The following is a 13,175-nucleotide window of genomic DNA, read 5'->3' on the forward strand; positions in this document are numbered from 1 at the left end:
AGTTTTACTTCCTGTCGAAATTCGAAAGTCGAAAGATTTTACTCCGTAAATCCGAAAGAAGTTCCTTGGGGATTGGATGCCTTCTCCCTGTCCTGGGATCAGGACCTTCTCTATGCATTCCCTCCAATTCCTCTGATCAACAGAGTTCTCCCGAAGTTATTGTCCAGCCTGGCCAAGCTGATCCTAGTAGTCCCCTTTCGGGGACTACTTTCGGCCAAAGAGAAGTTGGTTTCCACTCCTACAAAAGTTGGCTCTAGACCTCCCATTCATTCTTCCCAGGATTCAAGACCTCTTACACCAGGGACCAGTCTTGCATCAGAACTCAGGGTTCCTGAATCTATCAGCCTGGATCCTGAAAGCGCCTTCCTGAATGCAAAAGGACTCTCCTATAGGTAATAAAGACTTTGAGGAATAGTAAAAAGCCTGTGACCCATGCTATCTATTTTAAGATATGGAAAAAATGTTGTGCCTGGTCAAAGGACCAACCTAACCAAGATTCTCCCAATATCTGCCAGGTTCTTGATTTCCTGCAGGAGGGATTCGATAAGTGTTTACAGCCTAGTACCCTGACAGTCCAGGTGTCGGCTTTAAGCGCATATTTTGATACAGCACTAGCGGAACACAGGTGGGTAAAGAGATTCTTTCATGCCTGTACCCGCTTAAGACCCACTGTAAAGGAATCTTCCCACCAGTGGGACCTTTCCTTGGTCTTGGATGCGTTAACTTCAAATCCCTTTGAACCTAATGACTCAAATAATATACGTTTTTTAACATTTAAAACAGCATTCCTAGTTGCCATCACATCTGCTAGAAGGATAGGGGAACTTCGGGCCTTGTCGATTTGTGAACCTTATTTATCAGTTTCAGAGGATAGAATTACTCTCAGACTTGATAGAAACAACTTTAGGTAAAAAATTTCTAACTTTCACAGGAACCAGAAGATCATATTGCCAACCTTCTGTCGCCAGCCTAAGAATGCTACAGAAGAGAAATGGCATCTTCTGGATGTAAGGCGCTCAGTACTTAGGTACTTAGAGGTCTCAAATCCTTGGAGAAAGGACTCAAACCTTTTTGTTCAATTTGCAGGAAAAAATAAGGGAACAAAAGCATCTAAGTCAACAATTGGCCAGTGGATCACAAATGCGATCAGGGAATGTTACGATCTTAACCCCATAGCGCAATAAGACGTACCTGTACATTTTATTGTGCATGGGGTAGTATGAAGAGGGTTCACGGGCTGAGCCCTCTTCATACACGCCGGGTGCTTGCTTCACAATGAAGCAAGCACCCGTCGCTAACACCCGCGATCGGTGCTTGTACCGATCGCGGGTGTTAACCCTTTCATCGCCGCCAGCAAAGCTGCCGGCGGCATTAACGAGCCGGCGGCGCGTGGGCGCCGCCATCTTGGCTCCGATCGCCGCTCCCCGTGACGTCATCGGGGAGCGGCGATCCGTTGCCATGACAGCCTCGGATCATGCAATGATCCGAGGCTATCATGTTTTAGGCCATCTATTACAATGTGCGATCTGCACATTGAAATAGATGGTGTGCAAAATCCCCATATACTGCCATACTGTAGTATGGCAGTATATGGTAGGATCAATCAGACAACCTAGGGTTAAAGTACCCTAGGGAGTCTGAAAAATAGTAAAAAATTTTAATAAAAAAAAATAAAAAATTATATTAAAAAAAACCTAAAAATTCAAATCACCCCCCTTTCCCTAGAACTGATATAAATATAAATAAACAGTAAAAATCATAAACACATTAGGTATCGCCGCGTCCGAAAATGCCCAATCAAAATATAAGAATGTTTTTTTACTGCGTTTAATCCCGTAACGGAAAATAGTGCCCAAAGTTGCAAATGGCATTTTTTTGCCATTTTGAAAAATATAAACAATTCAATAAAAAGTGATCAAAAGGTCGTACAATTCTAAAAATAAAAGCATTGAAAACGTCATCAAAAATCGCAAAAAATGACACCACTCACAGCTCCATGCACCAAAGTATGAAAAAGTTATTAGCGCAAGAAGATGGCAAAATGAAGAATTTTTTGTACAGGAGGTTTTAATTTTTGTAAATGTATGAAAACATTATAAAACCTATACAAATTTGGTATCCATGTGATCGTATTGACCCAATGAATAAATTAGACATGTCATTTGGAGCGCAGTGAAAGATGTAAAATCCACGCCCACAAGAAAACGGCGCAAATGCGTTTTTTTCACCATTTTCACTGCATTCAGAATTTTTTTCCCGCTTCCCAGTATATGGCATAGACAATTAAATGGCATCACTATGAAGTGCAATTTGTTACGCAGAAAACAAGCCATCACACAGCTCTCTACATGGAAAAATAAAAAAAGTTTTGAAGGTGGGGTGTGAAAAATAAAGACGCAAAAACGAAAAAGGGCCTGGTCCTTAAGGGGTTAAAAAGGTGTTCCTGTTCCTATGAAGATAAGAGCTCACTCTAGCCGAGCAGTCTCCACATCTTGGGCCGAAAGAGGGGGAGCCTCAATAGATGAAATTTGCAGAGCAGCCACTTGGAGCTCAAATTCCACCTTTGTCAACCATTACCGACTAAACATAGCCATAGCAAAAGAGCTGGCCTTCGGGCGTAAAGTTCTACAAGCTGTGGTCCCTCCCTAACTGGGGATAATTTGGTTTGTCTCCAGGCAGCTGTCATGGGGGACGACATGGAAAAAAGGAATTAGTCCTCACCGGTAATTCGGTTTCCATAAGTACACCATGACGGCCCTATTATTTCCCTCCCTTGTTGTTTTTGATGGTTTCCTCTTGTGATTACTGCATGTCACTATAACATGCTAAATAAAATGGAGTTGAAACCTGTACTGGTGTAGTTATTTGGTAAACACTGGTGGGAGGTGCCTTTAATAGGGGGACGTCATGGAAACCGAATTACAGGTGAGGACTAATTCCTTTTTTCCCCATATACCTGTGTACTAGATTACTTATAGGCAGGTAGGATCTATGGGCACATTGGTGCGGTAATTTTAACCGTTTTAAAGCGATATACTACTGAGGAGGCCTACGCCTTGCTTCAGTCCAAATCTGTGAATCTGAGTTTGAGACTGCATTAAAAATGGACTACTTTGAAGGCAGTGACAATGCCAGCGTCACTTCAGAATCATCCACAGGGGTTGTCCCTGGTGAAGTTGACGCAGCAGATCAGGAGGTTGCAGGACCTAGTAGCGCTGTAGCACAATGTGACGCGGTCCCTATAATTGAGACACCCACTCTCCCATGGGCACCAGCTCCATCTTTTGAACCCAGAGTTCATGCCTTTACTGCCACCCCTGGCATAACAGTGGATGATTCCAGTTTTGCCAAAATTGACTTTTTTCTTTTATTTCTAAGTGACACTCTGCTTGATCACATTGTCCTCCAAACCAATTTATATGCCACCCAGTATCTAAGACAGAACCCATCATCTGTCCATGCAAAACAATGGACACCAACAAATTAGCATGAAACAAAAATATTCTGAGACTAACCCTAAATATGGGTATTGTAAAAAAGCCCAAAATTGGGTCATACTGGTCTACAAATACCACCCAAGTAACACCTGTGTATTATGTCTAGGTCATGTTACGAACGCATAATGCGGTTCCTGCACTTCAGTGACAATTCATAAGCTCCTCCAAGCAGTGATCCAAACCGTGACCGCTTGTTCAAACTAAGGCCCCTTATAAATTTGCTAAATCAGAGTTTTATTGAAAAATATACGCCAGAGCAGAATGTGGTTGTTGACAAGTTTTCATGGCAGACTCAGCTTCCGCCAATATCTCCCTTCCAAATGGGCACGTTATGGAATAAAGCTATATAAGCTTTGTGAAAGCGAGTCAGGTTATACAACAGCCTTTAAGATTTATGAAGGACGTGACCGGACTTTTGATCCGCCTGGGTGGTCCACTAGCTGCAAGATTGTGTGGGAGATAATGCAGCTTCTTCTACATAAAGGGTACTGCGATAACTTTTATACAAGTGTGGCCCTATTCAGACATTTGCATGCTGCAAACACCAGAGCGTGGGGAACCATAGCAGTTAGTGGGGAAAGCCTTGAAAAAGGGGGAGTCCTCGGCATATGCTTGTGGCGAGTTGTTGGTGGTCAAATACAGAGACCGCAAAGATGTATATTAATTGAGCACCATCCATTCTGCGGAATCTGTATCAGTGCAGGAAAGAGGGGCACCAGCAGACAAGCAAAAGCCAGTTAGTGTGGCCAGTTAGTCAAACGAAAAATTAAAATTTAGTACAAAAAAGAAGCAATTTACCTGATTCAAAATCGGAATCCACAATGCCTTTGTTATTAATAAAAAGAAGGGAGGCAGAGACGCATATCTTGATTTTCAGGAGAAAATCATTGAAGGTCTCAAATTTGAACCTCAGGACACCAGACAAAGCTCTGAGTGTGAAAATGTCAAAAGATTAACTGAAAGGCATTTTATCAATCACATTCCATCAACAGAAACCCATACCTACCCCCAGAAAAGGTGTTGTGTCTGCAGTAAAAACGGGCATTCATCCCTGCTTTCAGAAGTACCACACCGTTCTGAATTTCTGAATTATTAGTAGTTCATTTTGAAATAGCCAAATGTGATTTTCCTTTTTTTCCAGAATTTCTCTTTATTTTGCCAAAGGGAAAAAGTATAAGGGGGGGGGTTAGGGTAAAGTGGGTCTCCCATTAAGTCAGCGGTTCTCAACCTGTGGTCGCGACCCCGGCGGGGTCATGTGTGTAATAAGCACTCACTGCGACCAGTCAGCTGCTGTATGCAGGGGAAGCTTGAGGACCTGTGGTGATTTCATCATCACATGACCCTCCAGCTTCTCCTCTACACAGACTCCTGCGGAACAGGCTGCTCTACTCACAGTGAGTAGAAACTAGAACTTGAAGCAGCAGGGGACACACACCAAAACTGGGGGCAGGAAGAGGGGCACTAGAACTGGGGCAGGAGGGGGGGGGGGGGGGTTCTAGAACTGAGGGCAGCAGGGGGGACCAAAAGTGGGGGCAGAAGGTGGGATGAAAACTAGGGGAGCTGCAGTTAAGCAGAAGTCTGGCAGCTCAGAATTCGGAACGAAGAGGAGGAGGAGAAGCCTGAAGACTCCTCTGTGTGACCCCAGGGCTGCTGCAGACACCACAGGGAGTGTGATGGTATGTGACATGTATGGATGTGTATTACTGATCTATATAGTGAGTGTATGGTATGTGTGATGATATGTTTGCTTGCATGTGTATCTGTATGTATCTGTCTGTCAGTGTGTGTGTTTGCCTCCATGCTTGCATATATCTATCTGCATGTAGCTATACTTGCTGCATGTGTGACTGTCTGTATATATGGCTTGCTGCATGTGCGACTGTCTGTTGGTTTGTATGTACATGAGAAGGAGAGAGGGTTCTGTGTCAGCAGTGATGTGTATTATGAGGTTCCGCTGCAGCTCAGGGGGTGTACTATGAGGTTCCGCTGCAGCTCAGGGGGTGTACTATGAGGTTCCGCTGCAGCTCAGGGGGTGTATTATGAGGTTCCGCTGCAGCTCAGGGGGTGTATTATGAGGTTCCGCTGCAGCTCAGGGGGTGTATTATGAGGTTCCGCTGCAGCTCAGGGGGTGTATTATGAGGTTCCGCTGCAGCTCAGGGGGTGTATTATGAGGTTCCGCTGCAGCTCAGGGGGTGTATTAAGAGGTTCCGCTGCAGCTCAGGGGGTGTATTAAGAGGTTCCGCTGCAGCTCAGGGGGTGTATTAAGAGGTTCCGCTGCAGCTCAGGGGGTGTATTAAGAGGTTCCGCTGCAGCTCAGGGGGTGTATTAAGAGGTTCCGCTGCAGCTCAGGGGGTGTATTAAGAGGTTCCGCTGCAGCTCAGGGGGTGTATTAAGAGGTTCCGCTGCAGCTCAGGGGGTGTATTAAGAGGTTCCGCTGCAGCTCAGGGGGTGTATAATGAGGTTCCTGGGGCTCTGTCGCCAGGGGTCTACTAAAACCTGGAGTCGGCCCTTGGTAGGAGGGAGGGGGAACTAGAACTAGAGGGCAGTATTGTGGCAGTGATATTCTTGTACATAGGGGGCAGTATTATAGTAGTTATATTCTTGTACATAGGGGGCAGTATTATAGTAGTTATATTCTTGTACATAGGGGGCAGTATTATAGTAGTTATATTCTTGTACATAGGGGGCAGTATTATAGTAGTTATATTCTTGTACATAGGGGGCAGTATTATAGTAGTTATATTCTTGTACATAGGGGGCAGTATTATAGTAGTTATATTCTTGTACATAGGGGGCAGTATTATAGTAGTTATATTCTTGTACATAGGGGGCAGTATTATAGTAGTTATATTCTTGTACATAGGGGGCAGTATTATAGTAGTTATATTCTTGTACATAGGGGGCAGTATTATAGTAGTTATATTCTTGTACATAGGGGGCAGTATTATAGTAGTTATATTCTTGTACATAGGGGGCAGTATTATAGTAGTTATATTCTTGTACATAGGGGGCAGTATTATAGTAGTTATATTCTTGTACATAGGGGGCAGTATTATAGTAGTTATATTCTTGTACATAGGGGGCAGTATTATAGTAGTTATATTCTTGTACATAGGGGGCAGTATTATAGTAGTTATATTCTTGTACATAGGGGGCAGTATTATAGTAGTTATATTCTTGTACATAGGGGGCAGTATTATAGTAGTTATATTCTTGTACATAGGGGGCAGTATTATAGTAGTTATATTCTTGTACATAGGGGGCAGTATTATAGTAGTTATATTCTTGTACATAGGGGGCAGTATTATAGTAGTTATATTCTTGTACATAGGGGGCAGTATTATAGTAGTTATATTCTTGTACATATTGGCAGTATTATAGTAGTTATATTCTTGTACATGGTTTGGGGTCACCGCAACATGAGGAACTGTATTGCGGGGTCACAGCATTAGAAAGGTTGAGAACCATTGCATTAACTGAATGCTGATACATTTTTCTGCATGTACATGATTATTTTTTTTTCTCTATTTTCCCCCAAAACTTCCTTATACCCCTAGATGAATACTTTGTAGATCTGCTTTTTATGAGTAGTTATTAGCAAAGAGTTTTATTGGCCACAACAGACAAAATTGCTTCCTTTTGTGCCAGGCCCATAGAGCAACTCACACACACATATTGGGTATCCTCATGCACGGGAGAAACAGCAGAATGTGAAATGAGGTCGATATTACCCACTTCCTGAACTGTGTGTGAAAAATGAACCCATTTGCTAAAATAAACATGAATATTTCATTTTTCTGAAAATGTTAAACCGCTTAATAAATAGCTTGAGGGGTCTACTTTAGGAGGTGACATGATTTATGGGGAGATTGCAATCCTCCTGCGGTCAAGGATGTCCAAAACGCTGTATATGTTATATTCAAACTGCCTCGATTTGTGCCAGGCCGTGGCACGTGCCCATACAGCAATTAACACACACATATTGGGAATCCTCATGCACGGGAGAAATAGCAGAATATAAGATTAGGTTAATTTAGCCAGAATCCCATCCCATACTTCAATTTTGAGAATGATACAAATATTAATTTTTACAAAGTCTACTGCATCAGGTTTTATAATGGCAATTTGCATATACTCCAGAATGTTATAAAAAGTGATCGGCTTAACAGCAATTAATTGCAAAGTCAATATTTGCCTAGAAAATGAACTTTTCCCCCCAAAACTTCGTTTCAACTTCATTGCAGGCCTGCCTAAAAACACATCCATAAATAAAGAATGGTACCAGAATGTCCTCCAAGAGCAACTTCTCCCAACCGTCCAAGAGCAGTTTGGTGATCAACAATGCCTTTTCCAGCACGATGGAGCACCTTGCCATAAAGCAAAGGTGATAACTAAATGGCTCAGGGGACAAAACAGAGATTTTGGGTCCATTGCCTGGAAACGACGGCCTGGTATGCCAATCAGTTTATTGCTCATCAGCTGTAATATGCACTAGATGATTACCTTATATAAGAATCGTCATCCCATTGGTCCCAAATGTGTCGGCATCCGTGCGCCTCGGGCATCATTGGTTCATGCCGGGCATCCATCTATCCCTATAGGCGAGTATGCTGGGTCTCGCGACAATCCCGGCTCTCGCATGCGCAGAACGCCAGTAAGTCTGTGCACACGCGAACTGATAGAAATTATTTCTCTCCAAGTACCGCAGTGCTTGGGAATTATGCGCAGGTCATCTTACGATAAGATGCCAGGAGGTGTAATGCGCAGTAGACCAATGGCAATACTTATTGTCGATTAATAGTGTACCTACAATAGCAATGTTAACTGTGTGGTGTCAATAATTTCCTTATCAAAGGTATACCCCGGTGGGGTACTTGCTTATAGAATCTCATCTCTCCGCTGTGAATACTGTGTACAGAAAATGATACATTTGCCATTTTTGTCCATTTAATAAATAACTGAAATGAACAGCTACTCAGAAAACACCGCCCTATTTGTTAACTAAAATGACATTAGTAAGAGACATATGGCAATTAACTGCTGAGAATTTTTCACCTAAAACAGCATATAAAAAAATTGTGACATTTTTACTGGTCATGAAGGTATATAATGGCTTAGTCCTTAACCAATTAAATAAACTAAACTATTTATAACATACTTACGTTTAGGCAAATGATGAAGTGACCTAAAAAAAAAAAAATACACAGACAACTGATTTGTTGAAGTTATTTTACAAAATAAACAATAGCACGCATGTACAGCTATGTTGTATCTTGTTTACTATATTTCCATACTATGCATTGCACATTTAAAGGAAATATACCATCAAAATCAAGCATAGTGATAAAGGAACAGCACTTGCTCATGGGTCCAGGCACTGTGACTGTGCTTCACTTGTTATATTTGAAGCTTCGGCACAGGAGGGCTCTGGCAACACCCCCAGAGCCCTTATGACTTATTAGTATAAATTTTAAAAGTTGGTTTTAGAAGGCAGTGATAAGAGGCCATGCTACAGTAGCTATGTTCTCTTGGTATCATTGACTTGGCCCTCTCCTGGATATCCTCATATCACTCACACTACTTCTTCACCTCACCAACTCTCTGTTGGCATTTTCAAGGTTCAGTCCTGGAACCCCTACTCTTCACACTGTGACATCTAACTACGGTAAGTACTATGGCTTTCAATACCATTCTTATGCAGATGACACAGATCTATATTTCTGGTCCAGATATCTCCTCTAATCTAGAGAGAATTCCATAGTGTTTATCAGCCATGTCCTCCTTTTTATCTTCCCGTTTTCTAAAACTTAACATGGACAAAACAGAACACATAATTAAAGTCATCTTTATCCTTCAAGCCTCACATACAGTCTCTTACTACAATCTGCCACCTCCATTTTAAGAACAGATCTCGCATCCGCCCCTTCCTCAATCCTGTGTTAACAAAATTAATAGTCCTTGCCCTTATCTCCCACTTGGACTACTGCAAAATTGTTCTCTGTGGTTTCCCAGCTAACTTTCTAACGCCAGCTAATGTCTCCTTGATTCTCCTCTGCCTCTCCTCTCTGCCAGTTTGCACAGCAAATTCAATTTAAAATACTAACCATGACCTACAAAGCCATCGAAAACCTGCCCCCTCCATATATCTCTTAACTCATCAGCCAACACCGCCCCACACCTTAACTCCATTCCTCACAGAACGATCAGCTGCACTCCATTACCATCCACTATTCTCACAACCACATCCAGGACTTCTCCTGTGCATCTCCCATACTCTGGAACTCTGTCACACTGTCCCCCACCACCCTCCCATATATAGATTGTGAGGGAAAAATGTTTAACCCCTTAAGGACCTGGCCCTTTGTTTTTTTAATTCCATTTTCACTCACCACCTTCAAAAATCTATAACTTTTTTATTTTTCTATATAAAGAGCTCTGTGTTGCCTTATTTTTTGCAGAACAAATTGCACTTCATAGAGACGGTATTTAATATTCCATGCCGTGTACTGGGAAGTGGGAAAAAATTCAGTGAAAATGGTGAAAACCCGCATTTGCAAAGTTTTCTTCTGGGCTTGGATTTTACAGCTTTCACTGTGCGCCACAAATGACATGTCTACTTTATTCTTTGGGTCGGTGTGATCACGGGGATACAAAAATTTGTATAGGTGTATAGCTGTGGGTGGTGTAATTTTTTTGGCGACTTTTGATGGCGTTTTCATTGCTATAATTTTTAGGACTGTGCGACCTTTTGATCACCTTTTATTGAATTTTTTGTATTTTTCAAAATGTGCCATTTTCGAATTTGGGTGTTATTTTCCGTTACAGGGTAAAGCGCAGTGAAAAACCATTATTATATTTTGATAGATCAGGCATTTTCGGACCTAATGTGTTTATGATTTTTACTGTTTATTAATATTTATATCAGTTCTAGGGAAAGGGGGTGATTAGAATTTTTATGTTTTTTTATTATAATTTTTTAACTTTTTTTTTATTTTTACTTACTATTTTTTCAGGCTCCCTAGGGTACTTTAACCCTACGTTGTTTGATCGATCCTATCATATACTGCCACCCTACAGTATGGCAGTATATGGGGATTTTCCTCCTCATTCATTACAATGATAGAACATTGTAATGAATGGGTTAAAACAAGATAGCCTCGGGAAAGACGGATCGCCACTACCCGATGACGTCATGGGGAGTGACGATCAGCGGCAAGATGCACAATGTTTTTTAAGCCGGGTGTTACCGGTAAGCCTTTGCTGCAGTAAAGACTTACCGGCTATGGAGAGGGCTTGGCCCGCGAGCCCTCTCCATGTTCCGGCTTGTGCCGTACTAGGAAGCGGTTAAAAAATGTAAATAATAAGAAAATGTATATTTCCCACCCATCCCTTGTCAATGTGCTGGGACAAGGGAAGGGCAGGCATGAAAGGCAAGCAGAAGTTGTCAGAGCCGAGCGGCCTGCCCCTTTAAAAGAAACCTACCACCACAGATTTACCGATTAAGGCAGATCCGATGGAAGGTGCCACTAACGTATGTAAGGATAGCCTTTTAGGGCCATTCCTTTAGTCCCCTTTATCTTTTTCAATCTTCAATTGTGGAAATATGCTAATTTAGCAAAGAGGCTTCTGGGCATAGAGTAGTCAAAGCTGAAGCTACATGGCGCAGCTACTCCATGCCCCAGTAGCCTCCTTGATCCTCCTACCCACATATCTTTAGCGCACAGCTCCGAGGAGCTGTGCGCCCTCATCCACAAAGCTGGAGTTCTGCCCATGCGCAGAATGCAGGTCAGCAGCTGCGCAGTCTCGCCTCCAAAGCTACTGTGCAGAACCCCAAGTTTGCGGACGAGGGATATCTGGGTAGGAGGATCAAGGAGGCCACTAGAAGGGCAGTAGCTGCGCCATGAAGCCTCAGCTCCAGCTACTCCATGCCCCAGTAGCATCTTTGGTAAATTAGCATATTGCCACAATTAAAAAAAAAATAGATAAAGGGGACAAAGCCCTACAAAGGGCTATCCTTACATACATTAAAGGCACCTACCACCAGATCTACCTTAAAGGGATTTTTCCACGAAGGAAATGGGATAGGGCCCACCTTGCTGCTCAGTGTGGGTTTCAGTGCTAAGACCCCTGCAAATTGCAAAAACGAGGTCCGTTGGACCCCTTGTTGCTCCGTCAGACTAATGAAGCAGACAGCAGCCGCACATAACCGTTCTGCTCCATTAATCTCTATCAAGCTGACGGAGATCAGTGAGCGCGGTGCTCATAAATTTCCGTCAGCTCCATAGAGATTAGTGGAGCACAACGGTTATGTGCGGCTGCTGTCTGCTCCATTAGTCTGACGGAGCAACAAGGGGTCCAACGGAACCCTCATTTTCGCAATCTACGGGGGACTCGGCACTTAGACCCCCACTGATCAGCAAGTTAGGCCCCATCCAGTGGATAGGGCCCAACTTTCCTTCGTGGGAAAATCCCTTTAATATGTAAAATGTGAAAGGTTTCCTTTACACAAAAAGGGCATGGGGTTTCAAAGGACAGCGGCGCTGGAGACCGGGAGCACCGCAGAACTACACAATTATTTTTTTCTACATCCCCCACCTGTAGACTTTTAATAAAGTTGGACACCCCTTTAATAAAGCATCCAACTCGCATATAGGCAGCGACATCGCATGTGTGTAGAGAACCGTTTAGCGAGACATCAACCGACCAGAAGCGGGATTAGTAAACGTCACGTAACATTCTCATTACACAGGGATCAATCGCTAAGGAACGCTTACGTAGCTGTCATTACTCACATGAGATGACGGGACAGTCCGGGACATATATCTTTCATGGCTACAGCCGCTTTCCTAAGGTAGCTCTCGGCCATGACGTTCGGCCTGTACGTGTAATTTCTTAACAAAGGCCTCACGAAGTTGTAAAAAAAATGGCAGCGGCTAAATCCTATAACTCAAAGGGACCTACTGACGTCAAAGAGCCACGTGACATTCTGAAATCACGTGACTCGTTGACGGCGGAAGATCCTTCTGCAGAGCACACGCAGCCTCACTTTATCCATTGACGGTTACTGGATCCTTTTAGTAGCGGGCACGGCAGGGGTGATGAGGGGTTACCATACCTCCCAACTTTTGTGGAGGAGAAAGAGGGACAAAATGGCGGCGCGCGAAGCGGCAATTTTTTTAGCCACAGAAGCCACACCCTAGCCACGCCCCCTAACCATACCCCCTGGCCACGCCACTGCTCATACCTTCAACGCATCCACTGGCACCAATGTATATTTATGTATATAATTGGGGGGCATATTCCACTCACCCCAGACAACGAGCATGTCCCCCCCCAGACAACGAGCATGCCCTCCTAGACAACGAGCATGTCCTCCCCTAGACAACGAGCATGCCCCCCCCAGACAATGAGCATGTCCTCCCCTAGACAACGAGCATGCCCCCCCCCCAGACAACGAGCATGTCCCCCCCTAGACAACGAGCATGTCCGCCCCCAGACAACGAGCATGCCCCCCCCTAGACAACGAGCATGTCCCCCCCTAGACAACGAGCATGTCCCCCCCAGACAACGAGCATGTCCGCCCCAGACAACGAGCATGTCCCCCCCAGACAACGGGCATGTCCGCCCCCAGACAACGAGCATGCCCCCCCCCCCCCCTAGACAACGAGCATGTCCCCC

At 43.7% G+C, this 13,175-nt stretch overlaps 1 protein-coding gene across 4 annotated transcripts in view; it reads right to left on the reverse strand.

Moving 5' to 3' along the window:
• The window catches only part of C5H18orf21 (chromosome 5 C18orf21 homolog), a 47,874-nt gene extending 35,239 nt beyond the window's left edge, over positions 1-12,635 (reverse strand). Inside the window, exons 1-2 of one of the 4 annotated variants that reach the window (XM_072152976.1) lie at positions 12,290-12,633; positions 8,660-8,682 (exon numbers count right to left, since the gene is read on the reverse strand). In XM_072152976.1, coding sequence (XP_072009077.1) covers positions 8,660-8,682; positions 12,290-12,363 — 97 coding nt within the window. In that variant the 5' untranslated portion in view covers positions 12,364-12,633. Of the gene's footprint in view, positions 1-8,659; positions 8,683-12,289 lie in introns of all 4 variants that reach the window. The other 3 variants (XM_072152977.1, XM_072152978.1, XM_072152979.1) reach the window with 3 other exon arrangements.
• Between the last annotated feature and the right edge of the window lie 540 nt (positions 12,636-13,175).

Source organism: Engystomops pustulosus, chromosome 5 (genome assembly GCF_040894005.1).
Source record: "Engystomops pustulosus chromosome 5, aEngPut4.maternal, whole genome shotgun sequence".
In the NCBI taxonomy this organism is placed as follows: Eukaryota; Metazoa; Chordata; class Amphibia; order Anura; family Leptodactylidae; genus Engystomops; species Engystomops pustulosus.